The sequence below is a fragment of the Fusarium poae genome, chromosome 4 (assembly GCF_019609905.1).
Source record: "Fusarium poae strain DAOMC 252244 chromosome 4, whole genome shotgun sequence".
In the NCBI taxonomy this organism is placed as follows: domain Eukaryota; kingdom Fungi; phylum Ascomycota; class Sordariomycetes; order Hypocreales; family Nectriaceae; genus Fusarium; species Fusarium poae.
In genome coordinates this window covers 3909927-3936974 of record NC_058402.1, presented here as the reverse complement: position 1 = coordinate 3936974, position 27048 = coordinate 3909927, and the positions used below count along the sequence as shown (strand labels likewise).

Here is a 27048-nt window from a genome sequence, read left to right as displayed (position 1 = left end):
AACTTTCTAATTAGTCTATTCTATTCATAATATACGTGTGTTGCAACTATCGTCCGCCCCAGCTTACCAACTCGGAATGGCACTTGTCCCATCCATCAAAGTAAGGCTTTCTTCTCTCATCTCCCGCTTCACCCACGCGGGCGAGATACTCAAGAACCATATTGCCCCAAAGCCAACTCGCTGGTCCTCGTCCCGGGTGTGTCTGGTCCTTGTACAGCATTGAAAGTGAAGCAATCATGCGTCCCCATTCAAACACTTCGTGTCCAGCCTTGGCCGCAATCGCACGGGATAATCGCTCGAGATCGTAGATAGATCCATCTCTGGCGTCGCTGACGCGGTGAATTGTCATGCTGCGAAACATGGTCGGTGCATCGCCGAATTCCGTGGAGATGCGCTTGACAAAGTCACGAATGCGTGCGGCAGCGAAACGCACTTCTTGCCAGACCAACTGACGCTCGCGCGATCCCATAGGATATACATCCTTCTCGTGGTTCGCTTCACCAGCTTCCCAGAAAGCGCGCTGGTCCCAGAGGCCGTTCTGCCAGAGAATCAGGTCTGGCCTGTTGTTGGGACCGCGAACTTGGTCGTACATGGGTGTCCAGTATTTATCCCAGCGCTCCTCAAAAGCGATTTCCTCCATGTCATCCATCCACCACCAGTCCGGGCGGTACGTCATGGAACCAGCAAAGTGCCAGTGGACAAAAGTCAGGTTGAACTCGGGGATGCTGCAGCTGGCGATAGTATGGGCCTTGGGCTGCTTCATGTTATGCTTGAACTCGCTGCAGAAGAACTGCATCATGAATCGATCGACAGAGTCGCTGAACAGGACAATGCGACGACCCCAGAGCCAGCCGAATTCGCCGTCGTTCTTCATGGAAGCATAGGTGTCAGCCTTGGTGTCGGCGTTGGCGTTTATAGCCTTCTTTCGACGGACGCTCTCGGCGATGGCCTCGGGTAGCCATTGTCGTGGTGTGGAGGGATGCTTGACAAAGTCAGGCTCGGGTTCGGTTGCATTAAATATGACCTCGCCGGCGGCAGGATAGACAGCGTAATCGGGCGATTCAGCCTCGAGCAAATCGTCGGTGAAGGGGATCCATTGTGTCTTTTTGTATTGGTCGGTACCGTTTATATCAGCTGGGATGTAAAGATAACCAGGTTGACGGTATGGATCGTTGCAATTCAATACGGGAATATCGGTTTGCTGTGTCGGCCTGTGGTTAAGTTTAAGATTAATCGTTAGCGTGAGCCAAGAGACGTTGCCAAGTTTGTCTTCAGCGGGGGTGGTGGAAACCGACTGAGGGAAAGACGTACGATGAAGATGCTGGAGTTGTAGTAATTGCGGTTGTCGTTGTTGTATTGGGGTTGGGGTTGATGTACTCTTCTGCTTTATTGTGTACATATGTCCAGGGGACTTCTAATGATTCTTGGAAGAATGTAAAGACGACCAGGAAAAGAGAGACGCTGGCCGCGACGATAACGCATGTCAAGACTGAGGGGCGCGACATGGTGAACATCATCATCAAGATGGATGCACTACCAGGATAAAAAGGAATGACTGTGTCCCCTTGCAGTTATAATCCAAGACACCAAGAAACAAAGACTCAAGAAAAAAAGATCAATTGACAATGGTCTGGGGGTGTCTGACTGTATTAACTCCTTGACCGAAAAATATCCCAGTTCCCAAACTAGAAGATCCATGCCTGTAGTTGATGGTTTTCCCCACTACCCCTTAATCCATGACGGTATTTGATTTGATTTGATGTTGCTGAATCGTGAGTGACGATTGGAAACGGGAAAGTTTACCCCCGACGCGTGTCACATTTACAGTGCTTTTAATCACTGTACCCGTAGATTTTGCTGCGCAGACTGCGGTAGGATTATTTAGCTTCTGGCGCTAAGTTCATCTCTAAATGTCCCAAGTTTCAGATCATGTCAACAGCCTTGATTTGCGCCGAGATGGCCAAGACGATCGCAATTGAAGTTTGGAGAATGTCACTAGTAGTACCAACACTCTATATTTTAAAAGGTTTCGTCAAACAAAATTGCCAAGATTACCTTTTGCCTCTGCACCTTCTCGAAAGATGATGTGATGCAGAAGACAGGATTGAGCTGAGTTCTAATTTTAAGCTTACTAGTGATAGCGTACGCCTCAGCCGTACATGCATGAGGCGAAAGTGAAACAGGAAAAGAGCGCCAAAAGCAGTCTCGAATGTCTTCAATTTAACAAATTTCCGTTGATGCGTGGATATGACCTGAACATGAATAAAGCCACGAAACATATGACGCACGGCTTGGCAAAAAGAAGCGAACCCGGAAAAATGACATCCTCTAACAGGGACCAAAAAATCGACCACGCCAGGAGTCGAACCTGGAATCTCTAGAGATTTCTCGAATTGCTCGAAAGCCGAAATCTAGCGCCTTAGCCATTAGGCCACGCGGCCTGATCTGATTGTTGAAGACTAGGGTCATGTCCGCGTCTAAGTCTGGACGCTGGAATTATTAGTCAGATGCGAAGATTGCGTTACAATGAAGCCTCTCATCTCCGGGTGGTGATAGTTCTGTAACTTGCCGTGAAGGTTTAGGGTTCTTCCGGTACCTTTTTCTTCCTTCCCCCGGCGGGAGAGAAGTCCAACCATACAGAGTACACTCTGCCCCGTTTAGAAACGGGAATCAAGCTGACTTTAGCAGTCGAGTTTATCAGAATGTTGGATGCCGTGCATTTATTTTTAACAACACAAGATGATTCATGCCGGTAGCAAAGGGATAGATTGAACTTTGCTTATCAATAGCATTTATGAACGAGATGATTTTTTTTTGCTTCTGTTTAAAGTATCCAGTCGGAAGTCATTGTTCAAATGGGCGATCTGGTCTTTCGTATGGAATACCCTAGACTGAATGTCAGCAATACAGATGTCACTGCAATACTTGTCTTTAATAGTCAAAATATGTTTATTTCAAGACAATGACCAAGAGTTGATTAATTCATGTGAAATATCACAAAGCCACCTTCTGATTATTGTGTGATGGTTTGGTTGCCATGGCGTCTTCGAGACGAGTCCATCTTACATCCCCGACTTCCGAATCTTACAAATCTCGCCGGGGCATCGCCCAGGAATTGCGTCAGGAACAGACCGATGGCGACAATGGCACAATGCGCGAGAAATAACCAATCATGACGTGTCTACAGCACGCAATACTGAGCCTTGCCCCTCTGGGGTTCAAGTGAGGGGCGGGACTAATTGATACGGATGGTGGGGGGAACCCAAGGGACCTTCTATAGACGTCTTTTTTATTTTGGTGGGGTTGTCATGATGGCTGGGGAAGTATTTATGAGCTGTATATACAGGTAGGTATCTGTATAATAATAGAGAGTGTAGACGGACAAAGTTGTCGAGTGATCAAGTTCATATAATGTATATTGAGATATAGTTAAAATAAAATAAAATAAACAGTAACTAATTCATGGACTATAATCCTCACTCAGGTCATGGAGGGGCACGGCTGCAACGCCAGCATCCCCCAAGCTTGGCTCTCCCAATCACCAATATCACAGGCCTCGTGGCGTCTTTAAACAGCACGGTCATAGAGCCCAGATCGTCATTCACTAGCTCCAGTCACGCCAACAAGGTATCATCTGTATGGAAGCTAGGCTGGTCAAGTAAGCTCTCCCTAATCGTCAATTGACGCCAAGCTGACACCCTTTTTCGTTCCATACAGTCTATATAATCCCTCTCCCTCTCTCCCTCGACCCCCGCTACCTCTCACTCTCTCATCTCTCTTCCTCTTCATAACTTTACTTCACCAGAAACTTCACATCCACACACAAAATGTCTGCTCCTGCTCTTCGTCTGGGCTCTACCGCCCCCAACTTCCAGGCCGAGACCACAAAGGGAAACATTGACTTCCACGAGTTCATCGGTGACAACTGGGTTATCCTCTTCTCCCACCCCGAGGACTACACCCCCGTCTGCACCACTGAGCTCGGTGCCTTTGCTAAGCTCCAGCCCGAGTTCACCAAGCGCAATGTCAAGCTGATCGGTCTCTCCGCCAACACCATCCAGTCCCACGAGGGATGGATCAAGGACATTGGTGAGGTTACCGGCGGTAACGTCGAGTTCCCCATTATTGGCGACAAGGAGCGCAAGGTCTCTCTTCTCTACGACATGTAAGATAACTACCTCTCTAAGCGTCTCCCTACAAAAAGCTGACACTCTACAGGATCGACCAGCAGGATGCTACCAACGTTGATGAGAAGGGCATTGCCTTCACCATCCGATCCGTCTTCATCATCGACCCCAAGAAGACCATCCGCACCATCTTCTCTTACCCTGCCTCCACCGGCCGCAACGCCGCCGAGGTCCTCCGTGTCATCGACTCCCTCCAGACCGGTGACAAGTACCGCATCACCACCCCTATCAACTGGGTTCCCGGTGAGGACGTCATCGTCCACCCCTCCGTCAAGAACGAGGAGGCCAAGACTCTGTTCCCCGAGTTCCGCATCGTCAAGCCTTACCTCCGATTCACCCCCCTTGCCAAGGAGAAGGTTCTCCCCCAGTAATTTAATTATATCTCTATTACAAAGGATACAGCAAAAAGCATGAGAATTTTATGATACCTTCAAATGAGCGGAAAGGGATTGAAGGGTCTATTGGGAGTTGGGATAAGTACAACAGTTGAGACGCAACATGATGGAAAGACCAGTTTTCCTATATAGATCATCATGACTCGAGCCATTTGCGATTGCTCTGAGATGAAGAATAAATGAAGAAATGAACAAAACCTGCGTTTCCCCAACAAAAGTGAGCATCAAAATTTATTAATCGTCATGAGCCCCTCAATCGCGACATGAGGTAAATTAAATTCCGAATGCGGGGTTCCGGACCATCGGTCGCCGATGCCGGCGTTAAGCTCAAAGTTCCACTTCCAAGGGCCCACATGAGCTTCAATTCATCATGACCTTGACTGAAGAGTTGGCCCATAAGTCTTAGGGTACAAAAATAAACAGGTAGTCTAAGGAGTAAAGTCTAAGAAGGTCTCAGCTGTCTGAATGTGTAGTTTGAATTATAATTATTTATCGAAATATCGGCCGTGCCGTATCCATACTTTCATTGTCGTCGTTCCTTCTCTCGATATAGCTTACAGATATATCTGAAGTCGTCAAAATGTCATCCTCCGAACCCAAATATTTTCTCTTGCTTGTCTGATTATCCACAGCCCTATTCATATTGCCATGCTCGCTGTCATTGGACCTTGAGAAACCTCCATCACTTTCAAAAGCTTCCAACCGAAGACCGTGCAAGGTTTGGTTTCCACGCTGCAAGTCGATTCCTTCATTGCCCTTTGCCACCTCAACGAGCCGATTGAGTAGGTGAAATTCGAGCTTTAACTTGATACTGTAGACAATCGTTTTGTACGCTGTCTGAAAGTCGTAGTAGTCGGCAAATTCGAGGACCAAAATTGGTATGTCCAGTAGTATTATCACGACATTGACAATAAGTAAATGCTTGTGCATTCTTTGGACCCCCTTCCCGTGCAGCAACCCCTCAGTACCAAAAAAAGACAAACAAGCTCCGATGTAAAGTGCCGAAATGATTAGTTCTTGTGAGAAAAACACAGTGACTTGGATCTTCTCGTATATCTGATACGGGTGAACCCAAGGGTTTGAAGCGCTACTGTTGGCGCCATACATTAGAATGATGATGGGAATATGCATGACCACGACATTTGTGACGATCATGGCCAGCACGAGTCTCAGATAGAATTGGTTCCAAAATATGAGATGAAGTCGAGAGTATAAGACGAGAGATTGACCCGTCACCATGAGAGTCCAGCCTACAGAGATAAGCGAGATGTAGAGGATGAAGTTGTCCGACGAGCACAAGTTTTTGAGCAAGAAACCGATGGTATGCGGCGCAATACCGTTTGTAGCTGCGATGAAACTCCAGAAGTAGAGGCTCTTTCGGGTTTTGAATGTCGTTAATATGGCCAGGTTGAGTTCCAGGACGTTGTAGAGAGAAATACCCATGCACACGGCTATGGGTAACAGATACGACAGTTCATGATGATCCTCACCTCCAGAATAGCCCATGATGACTGCAAATAGGACACCTTTAAGGCTTGGAGTTTAGCTTGAGGATCATGATGAGAACCTCCAAAGAGGTTGAAGAAACAGAAAAGAGGAGAAGATAGATCACATCACAGATGGACCGAGGAACCGTTTTACAAGCCCCGTTATTACCGGGATCATTTCCCCTAGACGCATGTGCTAATGAGAAAGTGGCTTGTTTGGTCAGAGTTGACTGGTCGCTGTAATTAATCCTTCATCCTAGGTGTGGTCAGTCCCGAGCCGCGTCTCAGGGTATCAGAAAAATTGGCCACTGTAAGCCTAAGAGACGAAATTAGTAGGTTGATTTATGATCTTTAGACTATAGCTCTTAGACTATTTATTTTTGTAACCTAAAACTTAGGAGGTCCTTTTTTCTTACCCACTGGGGTCAGTCCCGAGCCGCGTTGTCTTGGATGTATACTTGCCGTCAAGCCAAGACGGGCTAATCAAACCCAATTGTTGATGTCTTTTTACCTGGTAGACGTTGTTGATATCTCGCCATATTGTCTTTAGAAGCATACTAAGACTTACCTTGAGGTTTTCCTTGTCTATGTCCTCTCTTTGAATCTTTATTCTCAATCGAAAAACTAAATTAATGTTGTAAAGGGGTAGTAGGCGCATCAGTATTTGAGTGTGACCCCTGTCCATGGGTTTCTGCTAATCTCGCTTGAGATTTGATCGTCCTGTCACTTCAGACTGAATCACTAAAACGAGGCGACAAACATGCTTTTCTTAATGGTGGAACTATTCTTGGCATTCTTGAGGCTGATAGATAATATCTGACGTGATATTCGGTTGAAGGGAGGGTCCAAGCCAAACTAATACAGCGGGATCTGAACTGCCGACAAGACTGATTCCTGTTCAAGACACCTGTCATAGTCAATTTCGGCTCAACTCAAGATGGCAAGCTTACAATGCCTTCTTGTCAATCCAGCTCACAAAACCAAATTTGCCCTCTGGTGTTTGGAACACGTCCTTGGGAGACTTGTAAGGCTTCGCTTCTTTGTCAGTCAACACCTTTGTAATTCCGCCGTCCTCCAGAGCTTTGACATTGTACCCAGGACCGTAATCATTCCACGTAGCCATGAACGTGTAGTTATCCACACGGGGTGTGTCTGGGTTCCATTTAATATATCCCGCTGGAAGGATAACGCTATCAAAATAGGATCGCATAAAGATAGACTTGTGCTGCGAATTCCAAGGTCGTCCCAGTGGACATTTTCCGACTAGGTCTCTGGCAATAGTGGCATTTGAGGGGATGACCTGAGAGTTGTCGATGTACACGCCGTATTTATTGGTGAATGTAGTATTGGAGCCCTTCCAAGCAGTAATTCCACCGTTGCAGTTTCGAAGAGACAGTGTTGAACGATCAATCCACGCTGTTCCGAAGCCATACAGGAAGTCAGTCTCTCCAGCGATGATGTTGTCATAGAAGAACGCATTTCCAAGTTTTCCGACATAGACCTATTTCATTGTGTGAGCAGTCTAAATCTTAGCCACAAGCTTTAAAGGGAAACTTACGGTATCTTGATAGCTATAGAATCCGCAAGAGTAAAACCCAGCATTTGCCCGACTGACACCAACAGCATGAGCAGGTCCGACCGATCTCGGAGCAAAGTCATTTCTGAAATCGATATTGTACGCACGGAAATCAGTGCAGCCAAAAGGAGTGTTGGGCGGAACTGGCCAACCCGTAGGACCAGCTCCGGTCAGAGTGGCATCCAAATTGGGTCCTACGGTCAACACACTCGTGTACACATTGTCACTCATGCTTCCATTGTTGGTGTTCGCCAGGTTCCACCAGATCTGGACATCGTTTTGTGTTGTGGTGTTGACATCAATGTCTGCGTAGAGATCTTTTGTCCATGGTTTGTTGGAAGCGCCAATTAGGTGCAAAGGGCCTCTCCTGGTAACGTTTAGTTGTTCTGTGTAGTCACCAGGGGCGATCAGAATGTGACCAGCTGTTGTGGTGTTTCCCAGAGAATCAATGGCGGCCTGGATAGAAGAAAAGTCGGCGCGGGGATCATTCTTAGCGACGAAGAGGGTCCCCTTTGGACAGCCTTCAGTGGCATGTTTTGTCTGGCGTTGGCATTTCTTGTAAGTATCCACAGGACCTTTGGGGGAAGCATTGGCAGTGGAAAGAATAGCTGCGGCAACAAAGGCCGTTTTTAGGATGAAGCCTTTCATCTCGACTTGGGTGTCGTATCAAGAACACAGGTCTAACGTCCGTGGGATCATGTGAGATATATCAGGATTAAGTTTTATATGGACACATATTAAGAAGATCTACGTTCGAGGAAAGATAGTTGAATTGTATAAATCCACAAATCATCATCAAGAATCTCCATGACCAGCATTCTCACAGATAGAAATCCGGATATGAGATGCCGTAGCGACTTAGTAGTCGATGGAAGCCGACAATGAACCATGGCAAGGCTAGATCTGTTTTTTTTTTTGTTTAATTTCCCACCAACGAAAAGCACTGGTTAATCCTGGAAAAAGGAACATGACGCTATTCGGAAATTTGGGGATGCAGCTAGTTGGGGGTTGAGTTGGGGTTTGCGGGGAGAGATGATCCATCCTTTACACCCCCACGGGGTAATTACTGTTGGCCGCTGTCTATTATACTTATAGCTTAATGATCTGGGTCTATTTGCACAGTACTAAGGCAGGATAGCTTGTGGTTTTCTCCAAGTTCCACTTTCAAGGGCCCCTGACCTCAGGGTATCAGAAAAACTGGCCGCTGGAAGCATAAAGGACGAAATCAGTGGAACACTTTATGCTCCTTAGACTATGATCTTAGACTATTTATTATATACCCTAAGCCATCTCACAACCCTCCACCGATTGCCACCATCGATTCAATTTAATGTACTGTAGAGAGCTCTCCACTAATGTGCCGGCGTCGTGTAGGGGTCAGGCAAGGTACTTTATTTGATGTGGGTGTTCCTCGAAGTCTAATAGATTGAAAAACGCAGCATCGTCACGAAAGATAAGCAACCTTATTCTCGCAATACAAAACCATTGAAAATTAGTAGGCGGCCTAAGAAGGATGTTAAAGTGGCTAAGTTGCTACGGCGGGACACAGCGCAGTGCCGACTCCTTTCTCTTCAAGGTAAAGGTTCTTGCCGCAGAAGTGTAATCTCACGTGATCATCTGGAACTGGCAACTTTATCCGCCATCCTGGACTTCAGCGTGTCACATAGGTTCCACGATAACCTCAGGCCAGAAAACTTAGACATAAAAATATTATTTATAAGAAACTTGGACATAAGCGTATTGTTTATAATACTGGTGGCGGCGAGTCATTAAAAGGTTATTAGATTCACCGATGCTTTATCGCAGTGATTCACCGATGCTTTATCGCAGTGATTCACTGACGGTTTGTCGCAGTGATTCACTGACGGTTTGTCGCAGTGATTCACTGACAAATTCTAATTCTGACTCACCCTATTCAAGGTTCGTTAAGTTATCTGACCTTGGCTTAGGTAGACTAACTTCAATTAGCAATCGATAATGTCATCTCCTCCGTGGGGAGGCCCGCCGCGCAAGCCGTCAGGAAGACGTCGCGAGGGTACCGGAAATTGGCTGAACCCAGAATCATCCGATGAGACTGAGCCGTTGTTCAAGGTCACCTCGGCCCGTTTCAGGACCGTGAGCCCTCATCTCCGGCGTCTTCCTCTCCATGAAGCTCGCATCGCTTTACCGGAAGCCGTCCGGCAACTTGCTGCTGTGATCCATCACAAGACGATCGAAAAACTTCAGCAGTACGAACTCCTAGATGACGACACTGAGATCAATGTGGGAATGTACGGAACCCATGGCGAATCCGATATCCGTCCGACAGTTTTTATCATAACCGAATGGAAGCCGACTAAGGAGCAGATGAGAACCAAATCCGTTCAGGAAATTACCGAATTCGCAACACTCGAGGTCCGACGTCTGGACCAGAATGTTGGAGCCGTCCAAGTGGACATGATAGACCCTCGACTTGTGAGGAATGTTTACTACGGGCCAATCAAAAACCAGCCCCAACTTTTTAACCGTTGGGACCAGATGAAAGCTCTTGTCCTTCATCGTCTGGAAGTGTTCGATTTCACCCGTGGGCAAATGACATCGATCATCCTGTTTCACTACGGTCTCAACGAATCCTACACACAAAATCCGATTACCATCTACATTTCTGTTGAGTACACCTGCCCTGAGACATGCTGGCCAACAACCATCGAGGATATCCAACGAAATCTTGCAAAGCATGGTTTTCCAGTCCTAAACATCCATATCGAACACAATATTGGTTTTCAAATGGCGTTCGAAAACCTCGAACCAACTGGTGGCAGCCCACAAGAGATCCAGGATAAGATATACAAGAACAATCTTTTCCTTGATGGTGACTACCAGACTTTGGTGAATCTTGGAGATTCCATTGGTGCGGCAAAATACATCTCCGTGTCTGGGGTAAAGAAGAGCCCACTCATTGGTACATTGGGCTGTTATGTTGAAATCAAGACAGCTCAAAACCAGACGTGGGAAACATACGGGCTAACGAACTATCATGTCGTCCGTCCCACAATCAGGGGTTTCCAGCTCAAGGTCGACGGACAAGGCAAATCGAGCATGGCGTATCCCCAAAAGCCAAGTCAACTTTGGAAGGCTGACGAAGAGGGCTTGAAGCTTCGCACAAATGTCCCATCGGAGGCGATGGAGAGTCCAAGCCGAATTAAACACAACCACACGGCTTGGGTACTCAATCAGCAAATCAGACAAATCAATGCCCGAACCCACCAGAACGCAGCTTCTGAGCAAACGAGGCAACGAGCAGTGCAAGCTTTGAACAGTAAGACAGCGTTTTTCGATGGATATTCCCATATCCTCGGCAAGGTCTATTGCGGGTCAGGGTTCAAGCATCGAAGTCGTGAGAATAACAGATTGGACTGGTCACTGATCAAGGTCAACCAGAAACGGACCGGGACAAACCTACTGCCAGGACAGGACGCCTGGAAGAATGAACTCCTCGACGAGCCATTTGATACGTTCGGGATTCGATTGAAGAATGCCACACAGAGCATCAGCGAGCAGACCACAGGTCAACGCTGCTTCAAGGCGTTCAAACTTGGCGCTACTACAGGTGCTGCTGTTGGCGTCTTCCACGAAATCAAAATGGATGTGCAACTCAAAGACGACAAACATTTGGGGGCTTGGGTATCGAGTGAGTACGTCTTCCAGCCGCGCAGTGGGAGATTCGCTGCTCCCGGCGATTCGGGAAGTGCTGTGTATGACGATCAGGGCTGCATTGTGGGATTGCTGTTTACTGGACAGACGCCAAACAACGGACCAGAATCGGGAATCGGGTACGTGACCCCAATTGAGTACGTGTTCGAAGATATCATGAACACGTTTAAAGGGGAGATCACGGACATCCGTGTTGCAGATCGGTAGGCTGGGGGTAAGCACGCCGATCATACTTTGAGGACATAGTGGTCGTGGGGCCCTTGCAGCCGTCTGACTATTGCGTTGGTAGCTACGGTCGGTCAGCAACAGGGATCAGGGTGGTAAGCTGGGCAAGTTAACGGACATGGATGCTTGGTCTTTTTATGTGAAGTATCCTGTGGGGGATTTTAGGGGCTCTATTTCCTGCATGTCCGGATATGCGTATAAAACACGTGACTTTTGCATATCCAGGCATATATATAATAATAAGGCCCCTTTTAAAGCTATATATATATCCCTTTTTAATTTAATTATCTAGCTTTCTTTAAAGCTATTTAAAGCTTCTTTAGACCTTATTAAATATACCTAGTTAATTAATATTATAGTCTTTTATCTATAGATATATTAAAGCCTAATATTTTATTAATTTAATTATATTTTCTATATTATAATATTATTCTTTTAATTATAATACTATTAAAGATATCTTTTTATATTAATATATAATTAAATTATAATATAGCTTTATATATATATATTTTAGCTTATAAGGCTATTAAATTATTTTAATTTAATATTAATTTATTATAGAAAGTAATCTTTAATAATATTTAATAATAATAATTTAAATAATAAGCCTAGCTTTTAAATCTTTAAAGATAATATTATTACTTTAAGTAGTTAGGTTCTTTTTAATATAAATAATTAATTTATATTATAGCTTTTTATAGCTAATAATAATATAATTAATAATAATCCCTTTATAAAGAAAATAGTTTATTTTTTTTTTTTAATATTTAAAATTCTTATTTATAAATAAAAGAATAAATTAATTATTCTATTTATTTTTAACTTCTTTAGCCTTTAAGGTTAAGTTTATTAATATTATTCTAATTAGTCTTAATAATTAAATTTACTTTTAATTATTTAAATTTAAATTACTAATATTATATATTACTATTTAAATAGCTAGCTAGCTATATAGACTATTATACCTTATAGATATTAAGTTTAAAGTATTTAATATATTAAGTAGCTTAATAATATTATAAATTAATATTAAGCTTAAGTATATTTAAATATTATATTTTTCTTTACTATATAAAGCTTTATAAGGTATAATATAGTATATTAAGTAGGTAAAATATTAATTCTTAAGTTAATTTAGCTTATACTAGCTATAAAAATAATAATATATATTTTTATAATTTAAATAATATAAATAAATAGTATATATATTAATTAAGTATTTCCTTAAGGGCAGATTAATTAAGTATAATAAGGAATATAATAAATTAAGGTATTTATTATAATTATTTTAATATTATTATACTTTATTAATATCTTAATAAGTATATAAAATATATAGCCTTATATAGCCTTATAAAGTTATTTATATAGGCTAAATATAATAAATAATTACTATTTTTAAAAATAGCTATAAAGTAGAAAAAAAATATTAATTAATATTATATTAAAGTAATTTATATATTATTTAATTATATTTTTTTTCTTTATTTAATAATATATAAATTATATTAATATAATAGCTATAAATAAAAAAATTAAAGAGTATTTATAGTATTATAACCTTTTATAAAGTAATTTTATTTTAGCTATAAAGATTTATAATTATAATATTATATAGAAAAGTAATATATTAATACTATATATAATAAATAGATTAATTAAATAAATTAAATTAATTAATTAATAATCTATATACTTATTAATTTACCTTTTTAAATTAATTTTAAATATATATAGTAATTAACTCTTTAATAAATATATCTCTTACTAGGTATAGGCATTTTAACTTTAATATACTAGCTAGTTTATAATTAAATCCTTTCCTTTAGTTATTTTTAATAATATATTAAAAATACCTTTTTATAAGGTAAAGTATAAAAGACTATATTTCTTTAGAAGCTATATTTTAATTACTTTAGTAATAATATTAAGATTAATATTATTATTAAGCTAACTATTTATTTCCTTTATTATTTATCTTTTTATATTAATAGTTAATAAATTCTTTATAAAGAGATTTATTTATATTTTACTTTAATATTATTTATAATTAAAAGCTTTATATTAAAATAAAAGCTAGGTAGCCTTATAATATTCTTAATCTATAAGGGTTAACCCTAGTAGCTATACTTTATATTAGGCCTCCTTATATTATATATACTTAATATATACTTTATAAAGCCTCTCTTATAAGTAATATATACTAGAGGAAAATAAAGGCTATATTAATATAGATTTCTTTACCTTTAAAGGTAATATAAAAGAAAGTAATTATTTTATTTCTTTTTTTATAAAAGCCTTTTTTTTAATAAAAGCCTTTAAATTTAACTAAATATTATTTTCTTTAAAATAATTATAATATTTAATATATTTCTTTAAATTCTTAATATAGCTTTATTTATAATAAGTAAAGTAGGTTTATAATTTCCTTTTTAATTATAATAATAACTTCTTAATTACTTTAAATAATAATAATTTATAATATATACTTAATACTAATAATTTACTTAAAGCTATATAATTATTATATAATTAATATAATTTAATAAGAATAAAAAGGTTATTATATTACTATAGATATTAATAGCTATTAAAGTAATATAATATAAAAGGCTTATTTACTTATATTAATATTATTAATTTATATATATATAAAAGCCTAAGGGATTAATAGAAAGTATATATATAATTAAGAAGCCTTTTTAATATTCTTTTTTATTAATAGTTAACTTTCTTTAAAGCCTTATAAAATACTTAACTATAGACTAGGTAATATAGTAGCCTATTAAAGAATACTTAGTAAGCTAGGTCCTTTAATTATTAATTTCTCTATTAATTATTAAGATTATCTATCTATTTATTAAGAATAGTTTTAATAATATTATATATTTTAAAAAGATTAATTTTCCTTATATTCTTATAATAAGATTTAATTAATAAGTATATACTTTTAACTTATAAGATAGTTTAATAATTAAAATATATAACCTTATTAATAAATACCTTTATAAATATATACTTATATAGTTAAAGTTAGATTTTAATTAAATAGTTAATTTCTTTAGTATATAACTTTAAGTATTAATTTAAAAACTTCTTTATAAGGTTAAAATATACTTACTTAATAGGTATAATTATAATCTTATTCTAAAGACCTAGGAATTTATTTTATTAATTTTCCTTTAGATTATTATAAGTATTTTTCTTAAAGCCTAGCTTATAAAAGCTAATAATAATATACTTTATATATTAAATATAGAGATATATTATAGCCTTAAGGAAATAATTAGTAAAATTAATAGCCTTAATATAGATAAGGTATTAATCTATAAATATAATATTTAAAGAAAGTATTCTATTTATATTATATAGCTCTTAAAGATATAAGAGGACTTAGATAAAGTTACTTTCTTTTTTATTATTAAGAAATTTAAATATAATATAGAAAGTATTCTTAAGGCTATTAATATTAATAATATTAAAAAGAGGTATATTATATCTATTAATCTTATATATATAATTAACTATTATAACCTAGGGATATAATTTAATATATTAAAATAATAATTAACTTATAAATAATATAGCCTTAACTTATTAATTCTTTTTAATATTAATTTAATATTAAAATCCTTTTTTAAATAGATAATCTATAAGGGCTTTAATATAATCTTACTTTTTAAGGAAATCTTACTTAGCCTTATTAATATAGTTATAAATATTACCCTTTATAGCCTTAATTATATCTTTTACTATATTCTAGGTAAAAAAGGTATAAATTAATTATAATATTATATTTATTTTTATAAGTATTATAATTTAATCTTTATATTTATTAAATAATTAATAATAAATTAAATAAGTAAGGCCTTTTTTATTATTTATAAGATAATTATATATATTAAATTTAATATTAATTTAATATAATAAATACTATTAACCTTTTTCTTTCTTTTATTTTATAAGAATAAAGAATTTATATTTAATTTAATATATTATAGTTTCTTTTTTTTTCTTATTATTAAGGATTTTCTTATTCTTTTTATAGTTTTAATTATAATTAAAAATAACCTTTATTTTATTACTTAAGGTCTTTTAAGACCTTTTTATTAAAAAAGTATAGCCTTTATAAAGAGCCTATTTATTAATAGCTTAAAATAGCTTCTTTTAGCTATTAAATATACCCTTAAATAAAAAAGTATTATTAAGAAAGTTATTATATTATTATATAAGTATTATAATAATATTAATATTAAGAAAATAAGAAATACCTTAATAAGTAAAATTAAAATTAATTAACGTGCTTGATAAGCGAGTGAGTCAGACAAGCGAGTGGGTCAAAAATCCCTCACCTTACAACATTTCAATCTGATCAGATACTTCTTAACCAGCAACTATGTCACAGTCTTCAAATGAAGCTAGAATTCTTCTTGCCCTTCAGGCCCTTCAAAATGACCAAAATCTTAGTCTCCGACGCGCCTCAGGTATATATAAGGTTCCATTTGAGACCTTACGCCGCCGCCAAAATGGCATTCAATCACGACGTGATTCCGGCCCAAACTCGCGGCGACTATCTGATCTGGAAGAACAGACTATAGTTCAGTTTATTCTTGACCTAGATTCGCGAGGGTTTCCCTCGCGAATCCGTTTTGTGGAAGAAATGGCCAATTCTCTACTTGCAGACCGCGATGCATCACCTGTCGGCAAGCGCTGGGCTCATAACTTTATAAAGCGACAACCAGAGCTAAAGACGCGTATCTTTCGGAGATATGACTATCAGAGAGCTAAATGCGAAGATCCGACTATTATTCGTGGCTGGTTTCGGCTTGTACAGAACACAATCGCTAAATACAGTATCCAACCAGGTGATACCTGGAACTTTGATGAGACCGGCTTTATGATGGGCCTTATACAGTCCGGGATGGTAGTCACAGGCTCAGAAAGGCAAGGAAGGCCAAAATCAGTGCAGCCTGGAAACCGTGAATGGATTACTGCAATTCCAGCGATAAATGCCGAAGGTCAATCGATCCCGCCGTTTATCATTGGTTCAGGCCAGTATCATCTTGCAAACTGGTATCGAGAAAGCAACCTCCCCGGCGATTGGGTTATTGCAACAAGCCAAAATGGATGGACAAATAACGAGCTGGGTCTTGAGTGGCTAAAACACTTTGATCGATCAACAGCGAAGCGATCAGTTAGTCTCTATCGTCTCTTGATCCTCGATGGTCATGAAAGTCACCACTCTGTCGACTTTGAGAGATACTGTCAGGATCACAAGATCATTACACTTTGTATGCCTCCTCATGCATCCCACCTACTCCAGCCTCTCGATGTCGGGTGTTTTTCAGTACTGAAGAATGCTTATGGTCGAGAAATAGAGCATCTGATCAGATGCTCTATAACCCACATTTCTAAGACCGAGTTCTTCCCAGCCTTTTATGCCGCTTTTCAAGCTACCTTTACAGAGAGCAATATCCAGGGGGCTTTTAGGGGAGCTGGAATTTATCCTCTTGACCCAGAAACCGTCGTCTCGAAGCTTGATATACAGTTACGGACTCCAACGCCTCCTGGGGAGGCAAGTCAACCACCAAGTCCATGGGTTTCCAAAGACCCCAAAGACAGCAACAGAGGCTCAATCTCAATCTGAATACCTTACCAGACGAGTTATTATGCATAAGAGCAGTTCCCCAGAGTCAATAATTGAGGCTATTAAGTCAAATACAAAAGCAACATTGGCAGTTATGCATGAGGTTGTCCTATTAAGAGATCAGGTCCGAAATCTTGAAGAGGCAAATGCAATACTAAGCCGGCGCCGGAGGGCAAAAAGAACAAGACTACAGAAAGGAGGAGCGATGACTGTACAGGAAGCATTACAATCAATTGATCAGATAGATGTGAATACGCAGGTAGTGGCAGAATCATCAAGAAGTGGTGGTCGAGGAAGGTCGGTTGGACCGGGTGTTCGGCGTTGTGGTGTATGCGGCAAGACCGGGCATAACGCAAGAACATGTCAAGAGGATATTCAGGCCTCTGGAGATGAGTATAGTGAGTAGTTATAGTCAATTGAATGAATTGAAGCAATTTTATCATCTAGATAATAAAGAGGGTTAAGATTTTTGACCCACTCGCTTATCTGACTCACTCGCTTATCAAGCACGTTAAAGCTATTATTATTAAAATAATAATAAATTAAATTAAATTAATACTATTTATATATTAAATTAAATAAATTAAGTATATATTAATAAAAAAGGGTATATATAAAAGTAAAATTAATATATATAGCCTATATATATATCTAGATATATAAAAGTTATATATTTTATATGCATATCTAGACATGCGGGAAATAGACCTTGGGATTTTAAGTACTTTATTATTTGGTACCCTAAACTCGTAGCTTAACTTTCCTATTATCTATCAGGTTCAACCTACATGATCTTTGATACTTGACCCGTTAGAATTGAGTAGTAGATTTCCATTTTATAACCTTTTTCAGTTGATTGATAAGCTTATCACATTCATCACGCCATTTAATCTTTGATTCTATGTCGCCCAGCCCGTATGTCCTCCCACATTCCGACGGCCACGCACTTGGTTTTACCACTTAGAACATGTGTCAAACAAATCATTACGCAAATCAATATAACCCCCCTCGGATATAAAATCTGTTTTCTGTTCTGTTTTGCTCTTTTGTGGCTGATGAAACGTTCTGGGCGATATTCCGCGACATGTTCTGAAACAAACATCTTGGCTAAAGCATGCCCTCTCGCGAGTATTACCCAAATTCGTCTTTTTCTTTCCGCATCGATTCGTTGAGATCCATTATACCGTACTCTGTTGCAGTTGCGGCTCTGCAAAGGCTTGATCTATGTGTCAACTTCAAAACAATTCAACGGTTTCGTCCCATAAGAGAAAAAAAGACTCGGAGGCAGAAAAAGATTCATGATAAGAAATGTAGTATAAAGATGGGCCCGCATGACTTTTGATTGAAATCGTCTGACTTGGAAAGATCAGTCTTCTCCAGTTCCTCTTTCTCGATATTCTTCTCTTCTTTTGTGTCTTTCCTTTTACCTCCCGGTGAGGTTTTATACTGTTTGTTTTCAGTTGGCTGGGCCTTCTTTATCAGTTTTACTACTTGTCTAATTCTTCAATCTTTTTTTTTCTATCCTTCATAAAAATGATGATCAAGAGTTTCTTGTGGGCTGCAGCCGTGTCTGCTATGCCTCTTATTGAGATGTCCCCCCGACAACTCCATACGATGGAACATAACAAACCTTTGACAAGTAAGTCCACTTTGAGTCTAAAAGAATCGGGTCTGACACCTTGGCAGTTCGAAAGAATCCATCTCTAGCGCCCCGAGCCAATCGAATCATCCCCGTTGTGGTTGGCGGTCCCCAGGATACTTTCGTTCCCAACATGATTCGAGCAGCCGTTGGTGATGTGATTCAGTTTCAGTTCAGCAATGGAAACCATACTGTTACACAAAGCTCTGAGGACTCTCCTTGTCAACCTCTTCAGGCAACACAGTCTGGTGTGATACATAGTGGCCACATACCGTATATAGACGGGCAGACTACTGTTGGAACGTTCAATGTTCCTCTTACCAGCACGGATCCGGTCTGGATTTATTGTGCCACTGGGCCGCATTGTCAGCTTGGCCAAGTCATGGCCATCAACCCGTACGTATACAAGTGAACGTGCCCTCAAAACAACTGCTAACTCTGTCCAGTCCCAGTGAGGCAAACTTGGTCGAGTTCAACAGGAAGGCCAATGGCGCTCTGGCTAATATTGATGCTGGTGATCCTACAGGTGGAACAGTCGGAGAGATCCCTCTAGCTGAAGCTGCTTTCATCCCCGCCCCTCCTGAGGATGGCGCTCCTCCTGCACCTCCCGCTGAAAGCCCTCCTGCTCCCCCAGCTGACACTCCTGCTGTTGCTCCGACTCCTCCTGTAGTTGAGACTCCAGCTGCAGCTCCCCCTGCAGCCGAAGCTCCTGCCGAGATTCCTGCTGCCCTTCCGGCTGAGGTTCCAGCTGCTGCACCTGAGGCGGTGTCCATGGGAGAGCACTACTAGGGACTTGTGGCAAGGAAAGGTTAGGATGTTACATATTTAGAGTAACTACTTAGAGTGGTATGATAGAGAATGAGAAGAGTTTTCCTCTCTCTTATGTCGCTGACACTGACTTGACTCTTGACCTTCGGGACCACTATTTGCAAGGTATCAGAAATATTGGCTACTGGAAATATAAGAGACGGAATTAGTAGGCCACTTTATGCTCCTTAGACTATAGCTCTTAGACTATTTTTGTTATAACCTAAGACTTAGGAGGTCATTTTTTCTACTACCCACTTGCAGAGTACCAGCAAATAAGTTACCTGCCTCAATCGGATGTCATCCCGGATCTTCGGCACAGTGACTCATTCCTATAGATCTTTTTGGAAGTCAGACCAAATAATCCCAATAGTTATGGGCCACTACGACTTGGTAATGGTTTTTTAATGCAGCGAGGTAGATAAGCAGAAGCGTTAGATTGGTTCGTCTTACGCCAGTTGCGAATACGGATACGGGTTTTCCATAGTTCCAAGGTATATCTTGACATCCATCAAAACACCAGCAAACAGTCTGGAAATTTCCTAATCATCAACTTTATGACAGCAACTCAAAATGGAAATAGCCCAACATTTCATCCACTCAGAAAGCTTGACAAATGTCGAAACCGCTGGCCAAGGTCTAGAATGCTTCGTCTACAAAGCAACAAGTCCAATTTACGGATCAGTTGTTCTCAAAATACCAAGAGTCAAAGTGTACCAAAACGCTAACGACTTCAACGTTGAGGCCAAGGATCTGATACAGCAAGAAATGCACATATATCGTCTTCTTCAAGATGGGCCGGTTCCTGTGCCCAAGCCGTACAAGTACCTCGAACAAGATGGATATCCGGCCATGCTGTGCGAATATGTGGATGATGATGGAACAAATATCACTTTTGAGGAGATGGGTCGTGTAGCAGCGCTGATACATTCTACGTCTCTGAATGATGCAGTGTTCAAGACCGTCGCTTTGGAGACCTCGAATGTCTTCTCGACAATGGAACAAAGAATGCAACGGCGCTTTTCCGTGTTGTCAAAGACGGTTACTGAGGCTTCAGCTTGGATACAAGACTGGGGTCATATCCGCGCCATACTCAACGGCCTGCAGCGGTTTCCATCGAGCCTTTTACACATGGACTTTCGCGACGTCAACCTTCGTCACAGCCAAGATCGCATCAGTGCAGTCATCGATTGGACCAATACGCTGATCGGACCAGCAGCCATCGACATCTATCGTACTTTAGAGTTTAGTCAACTCGGAGAGGGTTTTACCAAAGGATACTCTGAGGTGGCAACGTGTCCTGAAGTAACCGCACAAGAAGAGTGTTTGCTTCGACTGGATGCTGCGCTTGTGCTGGCGTTGGTATTTACATGTGAAGCCCCGGATCCCATAAGAGGAGAATCTGCGGTGACGAGGGTGAAGGAGCTGGCGGAGAGTATTTTCAAGTAAATTTGACAAGTACCCATGAGAACGTTGTTGTTGAGTGGGCGGGTTTGAAAGCATCAGTTGGGAGATGAGAGGGGTGCGCCTTCCTGGTAGGCAGGAGGTATATTGCACATATTAGACGTTGTTTAGCTTGTATCACCTGTGAATCAAAGGTCGTGCGGAAATTATAGCTTAGCTCTCAGCTCTATAGGCCTCAGGGTATCAGGAAAATTGGCCACTGGAAGCATAAGAGATGAAATTACTAGGTCGGTTTATGATTAGGTACCTGTTTTATTTTTGTGCCCTAAGACCCAGGAGCCAACTCTTCTCCAGTCAGGGTCATGATGAGTTGAAGCTTATGTGGACCACATTTCCGGCATAATTTGCGGCAATGTTGTGTATCTCGAGTGTCTCGACAGAGAATGTGCTCTCAATACCGAACTTCGTAATGAAGTTTTTCAGGAAAATACTTTCAATCTGCCAGGTTAGTTGGCCAAGTCATGGGAGTATCCAAATTAACAATCAACAGCACTGATAGATCAGCCCCGTACTGCGGAGCGCATGTCTATCTGTCTGGCATACAAACTTTAAAATGCCAGTGGCAAGATATAAAATTGTATCTTTTCTCTACAACAACCAGAGGTATCGTACTTTCTCGACATCGACATTCACCCTTGACACGACAGATGTGACGCCTTCAGAGCCTTTAACTATCGGATCGGCCACAGATCCATCAGAGCTACCCAAAACCTGGAGTTGCCTCATTCATGACAACTTAGCGGCGTGAGTCTACAATCACAGTAGAATCTGAGCAGCCCTGTTTATCTTGGCATCTTGGACTGAAAATTATCCGAGCTCTGAGATGAACCAAGTTACATATCAGGAGATGCCTGTCCACTCTTCCTATACCCGTTGAGATTGGTCTTGAAGAATGAAAATAGTGACTACCTCATGGTTGAAATATCAAACAAACGCTTCTAAAACTGTTAGTAAAGCCATGGCAGTCTGGATTGCACAAAGGATACGTTATCTTGGTTGCTGGTTTTTGTTTTGGATGATGATTTTCGATATGTAGCCGCGGTCCTTAAGTTGTCTAAACTTGCTCTAATTTTCATGCACCTCGGTAGTCGGTCTGTATTTGTCCACCAATGCGTGTCAGATGAGTGCGCAGCACACGGTATGGATATACTTGTCATTGATTGATAACCAGATATGCCAGGGACCCCCTTGCTTTACCCCGTGGGGAAACAAAGGAGCCTCGGGATAGACCCTGAATTTTGAAACCTTGCGACTGTAGCTATTGATCACTTGACTCGTGCAACTGCCATTGACTTTGTATGGTTCAAACTTTGATCAACAGCACGAGACCTGTAGACCTGAGACAATCCGCAGGAACCGAGCAAGCCAAGGGACATTCCACTATCAATCTGGAACACAGAAACCACATTCCTGTACCGTGAGAGACGAAATAAGTTGGCAACTTGATGGTGTTTTGGACCCACCTTTGGCGGATTCTTTTCTGCGCCCCAAGCTGAGATGTCAAGTTCTATGTCGACTTCCAGCCATCTCACTGGAAGATGAGATGATGTTACGGTACCCTTTGGGAGAAACGGCTCCGTTGCTGACGCGGACGCAGTGCAGCGTTGCACTGCAGCTGTACAATTTAGGAGTTGCACTGCAGCTGTACAATTTAGGATTTGCAAAACAAACCTATCATTCTAGAGCGCAGCACACCGGCCTGGGTTGTTCAAGGCTTATGGCTACCACTCCTCCGGTGAAGCTCATCGGTGAAACAGTGTTAGATCTTTAGGTATATAACCAGCATTTGGGATCATAGCTTTCACATACGACCATACCTATCAGAGAACTCGGGATCCCGTCCGCTCTCCCATAGATAAGCTGGTAAGGGGCGGATTAGTAGTTGGGTCGGTGACGACCAGCGAATCCCCGCTGTTGTATGTATCATTTTGTCTCTTTTTGTTCTTTTAACACAGTTATTTCCTTGCTTACCTGTAATGTGATCTGTCAATCAGTTGCAACGACAGAAATAGATACTGATGAGAGTTGTGAATGATGGTTAGATTGCGGGGAAGTTATCTTTACAAACCCTGTTCCTGTAAGCGAAGCTGCAAAGCTAGTCTACCTTTGTTCATCATCTCCTCATAAACGTCAATGCCGAAACCTCATGAGGACTTTGACCTCTTCGTTTCTCTTGGCCTGGTCTTTCCCCGCACTTTTTGAAGTTGTCTAGTTTAGTCTGTCTGGGGTAGTGCATGTCAGTGGGAGGGTCCGGGTGTAGTAGACGACGATCCTATTTGCCCGGGAACAAGACACATGGGGGTTCAATGCTTGGGGGTTCTAAGCTTTGGGTACAGGAAATAAACAGTCTGAGATTGGGTCAAGGAGGATATGAAATAGCCAAATTATTCTGTCCTTGAGCCAAGTTGTGTCGTATCTGACAAGGGTAGCTTTGACAAGTCGACGCCCGTAAAAGCTGGGGAAACGTCGTAATCTGACATGCAACAGCAAAAAAGTCTTGGCTTTGCGAGTTTGGTTGGTTGATTTATTGATCATCAACAGTTTAGTCTGCCTCGGGACAAGGGAAGTTTGGGAATTGCCTGATCAAGGTGACTACATTATACAGTACATAGTATGTATATGCACATGCAGGCAGCCAGATCAGACAAAGTCCTTGTTTTTCTTTTACTTATCCGGTGGGGGGATCAGACTGAAGATCGGATATCCATTTGCGAGTCAGCAGGATGTCTGTGCTTTGTCTGTGAGTTGATCGTTGAATATCAAGAATTTGAAGTCCGGATATCACGGAACTCGACAACATCAATTGATTCTGTCATTCACTCAATTGTAAACCAAAACCTCTAAACTTGTTTAGTTCCTAAATAAACTTTCTCTTGATAAAACGAGATACCAAACACCCGGGTATCGTTAACCCGAAGGCCAAGCGGCATAGCAGATGATATGCCAGACATGCAGGCCAAGCAGCAGCTCCTCCCATGAATATCACAACTACGTCGTATGCCCCCAAGAACTGATTGACAGGCAATGAAACCATTACCCACAGTGCTATTACTCCAGATGACTTTATGATGCATTTGCCTATTGGTGCCCGCAATCTTCATCGAGAGGGGTTCGCAGATGTTGATGATGCTCCTGCCAGCATCCGTTGGACATCTAGACAGACTTCGGTGTTCGTTCGGCATCTAAGCTTGCGTTCAGATCGATATACCCTGTTTCAGTGATCTAGTTAATGCCTTGATGTTTGTATAAATAAGCTTGGTATCGTCCACTCCTTCAACAGCCACTCTCAAGCAGAGTAGTATCTCTCTTATCCTTTCTTCAACAAACATTCACCATGGCGTCTTCCAACTCGTATGCGAGCCATGCAGGCACTCTGCCTGAGGAGTTCGACATTATTGTATGCGGTGGTGGCAGGTGAGTTGTTACACAGTCCTTAGCGGATTCCGATTTCCATGACCACCGTCCTGTTGTCAAGATACACTAACACCCCTTAGCTGTGGCTGCGTAGTTGCTGGACGTCTTGCCAATCTCGACCACAACCTCAAAGTTCTGCTGATTGAGGCTGGTGAGAGTAATTTGAATAATCCTTGGGTAGGCAATGAATTCCTACGAGCCTCTGCACGAAACTGACACTTTCATAGGTGTACAGGCCTGGTATTTACCCTCGTAACATGAAGCTTGATTCAAAGACTGCTTCATTTTACAAGTCACGTCCCAGCAAGCATCTCGCTGGCCGATCCGCGACTGTTCCCTGTGCTCACATCCTCGGAGGCGGCTCATCCATCAACTTTATGATGTACACTCGTGCTAGCGCCTCAGACTGTAGGTAACGATATCCTTGTTTAAGGAAGGAATACTAATGTGGATGCAGACGATGACTTCCAGGCCAAGGGGTGGAGTAAGTCTCTTTATTCACAACTAGTATCATATCAGTCTTGCTGACAATTACAGCCACCGAAGAACTCTTACCTCTTATGAAGAAGCATGAAACGTACCAGCGTCACGCCACTAACCCCGAGGTCCATGGCTTCGAGGGTCCAATCAAGGTCTCTTTTGGAAACTACACATACCCTATCAAGGATGACTTCCTCCGAGCCGCCGACTCTCAGGGCATCCCCTTCGTTGACGATCTTGAGGATCTGAGTACTGGCCATGGTGCAGAGCACTGGCTCAAGTGGATCAACAGAGACACAGGCCGTCGAAGTGACTCTGCTCATGCCTACATTCACTCCACTCGTGCCAAGCACAGTAACTTGTACTTGGCTTGCAACACCAAGGTCGACAAGATCATCATGGAGAATGGCCGTGCTGTTGGTGTCCAGACCGTTCCCACCAAGCCTCTCCACCCGAACCAGCTCCAGACAAGAACCTTCCGTGCCAGGAAGCAGATCGTCGTTAGTGGCGGTACGCTTTCCTCACCTTTGATCCTCCAGCGCTCTGGTATCGGTAACCCCGAGAAACTCCGTGCTGCCGGTGTCGAGCCCAAGGTTGATCTTCCCGGTGTTGGTCTGAACTTCCAGGATCATTACATGACCTTCTCTGTTTACCGAGCAAAGCCTGAGACTGAGAGTTTCGATGACTTTGTTCGTGGTGACCCTGAAGTTCAAAAGGTAAGATAAGATGACTCAACAGGCGAATAACAGGAACTAACCATAAATACAGAAAGTCTTTGACGAATGGCATTTGAAGGGAACTGGTCCCCTTGCCACCAACGGTATTGAGGCCGGCGTGAAGATCCGACCAACGGAGGACGAACTCAAGGAGTTTGAGAGGTGGCCCACTCCTCATTTTACCGAGGGATGGAAGTCCTACTTCAAGAACAAGCCTGACAAGCCCGTCATGCACTACTCTGTGATTGCCGGTTTCTTTGGTGATCATATGCTCATGCAAGTCCCCTTGATACGCCAAGGTTCATAGAGACTAACAAGATATAGGCCTCCTGGAAAGTTCTTCTCCATGTTCCATTTCCTCGAGTATCCCTTCTCTCGTGGTTTCACTCATATCAGAAGTGCCGACCCTTATGACACTCCCGACTTTGACACTGGTTTTGTAAGTCTATCTCGCTCCCAATTTTTATGTAGTGTCCTAACCAGACTAGATGAACGATGAGCGAGACATGGTCCCTATGGTCTGGGGATACATCAAGTCGCGTGAAACTGCTCGTCGCATGGACGCATATGCCGGTGAAGTCGAGAACATGGTAAGTCAATCTCTCATTTGCTATTCTACATTTTACTGACTTTATCAGCACCCGTTCTTTGACTACGACAGTCCCGCCCGTGCTCATGATATGGACCTCGAGACCACCAAGACATACGCCCTCCCTGGCAACCTCACAGCTGGTATTGGCCACGGAAGCTGGTCTTCTCCTCTCCCAGAGGCAGACCGCAAGCCAGGCGCCAACATTCTCAACTCCAACAAGGCCCATATCCGCGAGGAGCTCAAGTATAGCGAGCAGGACATCAAGGCCGTCGAGGGTAAGTCGCATCGCCTATCCCATTATTGACTCCGTGACAGTCACTAACCATTCACAGAATGGGTCAAGCGCCACACCGAGTCTACCTGGCACTCCCTTGGAACCTGCTCCATGGCTCCCAAGGAGGGTAACAGCATCGTCAAGCACGGTGTCCTCGACGAGAGACTCAACGTCCATGGCGTCAAGGGACTCAAGGTTGCTGATCTTTCCATCTGCCCCGACAACGTGGGTTGCAACACGTACTCTACTGCTCTGCTCATTGGTGAGAAGTGTGCTATGCTTGTTGCTGAGGACCTCGGATACTCTGGTGAGGCTCTTGAGATGAAGGTCCCTACTTACCAGGCACCCGGCGAGCTTGAGGTCCGCCACCGCCTGTGAGGGATGAAAGATATTTTGTTACTTGAGTTGTCTTATTTGACGGCCAAGATTGGATATAGCCGATCTAATGT

General features: G+C 41.7%; 8 protein-coding genes and 1 non-coding gene across 9 annotated transcripts, besides 10 other annotated features; 5 read left to right on the top strand and 4 right to left on the bottom strand.

Annotated features, from left to right (window-relative positions):
* Positions 1-46: 46 nt before the first annotated feature.
* Positions 47-1399, bottom strand: FPOAC1_011330 (uncharacterized protein; the record flags this gene model as incomplete). The annotated part of the gene is made up of 3 exons (XM_044855710.1): positions 47-1211; positions 1312-1321; positions 1378-1399. 3 exons carry the CDS (start codon positions 1397-1399, stop codon positions 47-49), a joined length of 1197 nt encoding a protein of 398 aa, XP_044703023.1.
* Positions 1400-2347: 948 nt separating this feature from the next.
* FPOAC1_011329 lies at positions 2348-2441 on the bottom strand. Its single transcript has one exon. It is a non-coding gene; the product is annotated as a tRNA-Arg (tRNA).
* A 1021-nt stretch (positions 2442-3462) lies between these two features.
* FPOAC1_011328 (uncharacterized protein) lies at positions 3463-3791 on the top strand (the record flags this gene model as incomplete). Its single annotated transcript, XM_044855709.1, has 2 exons — positions 3463-3658; positions 3718-3791. 2 exons carry the CDS (start codon positions 3463-3465, stop codon positions 3789-3791), a joined length of 270 nt encoding a protein of 89 aa, XP_044703022.1.
* Positions 3792-3827: 36 nt separating this feature from the next.
* On the top strand, positions 3828-4558 carry PRX1 (peroxiredoxin 1; the record flags this gene model as incomplete). Its single annotated transcript, XM_044855708.1, has 2 exons — positions 3828-4165; positions 4219-4558. 2 exons carry the CDS (start codon positions 3828-3830, stop codon positions 4556-4558), a joined length of 678 nt encoding a protein of 225 aa, XP_044703021.1.
* Positions 4559-5071: 513 nt separating this feature from the next.
* FPOAC1_011326 (uncharacterized protein) lies at positions 5072-6088 on the bottom strand (the record flags this gene model as incomplete). The annotated part of the gene is made up of 1 exon (XM_044855707.1): positions 5072-6088. The coding sequence occupies one exon, from the start codon at positions 6086-6088 to the stop codon at positions 5072-5074; it is 1017 nt and encodes a 338-aa protein (XP_044703020.1).
* Positions 6089-7015: 927 nt separating this feature from the next.
* FPOAC1_011325 (uncharacterized protein) lies at positions 7016-8293 on the bottom strand (the record flags this gene model as incomplete). The annotated part of the gene is made up of 2 exons (XM_044855706.1): positions 7016-7570; positions 7628-8293. 2 exons carry the CDS (start codon positions 8291-8293, stop codon positions 7016-7018), a joined length of 1221 nt encoding a protein of 406 aa, XP_044703019.1.
* Positions 8294-9622: 1329 nt separating this feature from the next.
* FPOAC1_011324 (uncharacterized protein) lies at positions 9623-11545 on the top strand (the record flags this gene model as incomplete). Its single annotated transcript, XM_044855705.1, has 1 exon — positions 9623-11545. The coding sequence occupies one exon, from the start codon at positions 9623-9625 to the stop codon at positions 11543-11545; it is 1923 nt and encodes a 640-aa protein (XP_044703018.1).
* Positions 11546-18746: 7201 nt separating this feature from the next.
* Positions 18747-19641, top strand: FPOAC1_011323 (uncharacterized protein; the record flags this gene model as incomplete). Its single annotated transcript, XM_044855704.1, has 3 exons — positions 18747-18852; positions 18900-19248; positions 19299-19641. The coding sequence occupies 3 exons, from the start codon at positions 18747-18749 to the stop codon at positions 19639-19641; spliced, it is 798 nt and encodes a 265-aa protein (XP_044703017.1).
* Positions 19642-20232: 591 nt separating this feature from the next.
* FPOAC1_011322 (uncharacterized protein) lies at positions 20233-21108 on the top strand (the record flags this gene model as incomplete). The annotated part of the gene is made up of 1 exon (XM_044855703.1): positions 20233-21108. The coding sequence occupies one exon, from the start codon at positions 20233-20235 to the stop codon at positions 21106-21108; it is 876 nt and encodes a 291-aa protein (XP_044703016.1).
* A 3349-nt stretch (positions 21109-24457) lies between these two features.
* Positions 24458-24537: a sequence feature (Protein overlapping with rRNA (FPOAC1_011321, KAG8666513.1) was converted to a misc_feature.).
* An 80-nt stretch (positions 24538-24617) lies between these two features.
* Positions 24618-24714: a sequence feature (Protein overlapping with rRNA (FPOAC1_011321, KAG8666513.1) was converted to a misc_feature.).
* A 50-nt stretch (positions 24715-24764) lies between these two features.
* Positions 24765-24945: a sequence feature (Protein overlapping with rRNA (FPOAC1_011321, KAG8666513.1) was converted to a misc_feature.).
* Positions 24946-24994: 49 nt separating this feature from the next.
* Positions 24995-25021: a sequence feature (Protein overlapping with rRNA (FPOAC1_011321, KAG8666513.1) was converted to a misc_feature.).
* Positions 25022-25074: 53 nt separating this feature from the next.
* Positions 25075-25733: a sequence feature (Protein overlapping with rRNA (FPOAC1_011321, KAG8666513.1) was converted to a misc_feature.).
* Positions 25734-25785: 52 nt separating this feature from the next.
* Positions 25786-25928: a sequence feature (Protein overlapping with rRNA (FPOAC1_011321, KAG8666513.1) was converted to a misc_feature.).
* Positions 25929-26057: 129 nt separating this feature from the next.
* Positions 26058-26172: a sequence feature (Protein overlapping with rRNA (FPOAC1_011321, KAG8666513.1) was converted to a misc_feature.).
* Positions 26173-26221: 49 nt separating this feature from the next.
* Positions 26222-26323: a sequence feature (Protein overlapping with rRNA (FPOAC1_011321, KAG8666513.1) was converted to a misc_feature.).
* A 48-nt stretch (positions 26324-26371) lies between these two features.
* Positions 26372-26600: a sequence feature (Protein overlapping with rRNA (FPOAC1_011321, KAG8666513.1) was converted to a misc_feature.).
* A 57-nt stretch (positions 26601-26657) lies between these two features.
* Positions 26658-26977: a sequence feature (Protein overlapping with rRNA (FPOAC1_011321, KAG8666513.1) was converted to a misc_feature.).
* Positions 26978-27048: the final 71 nt, after the last annotated feature.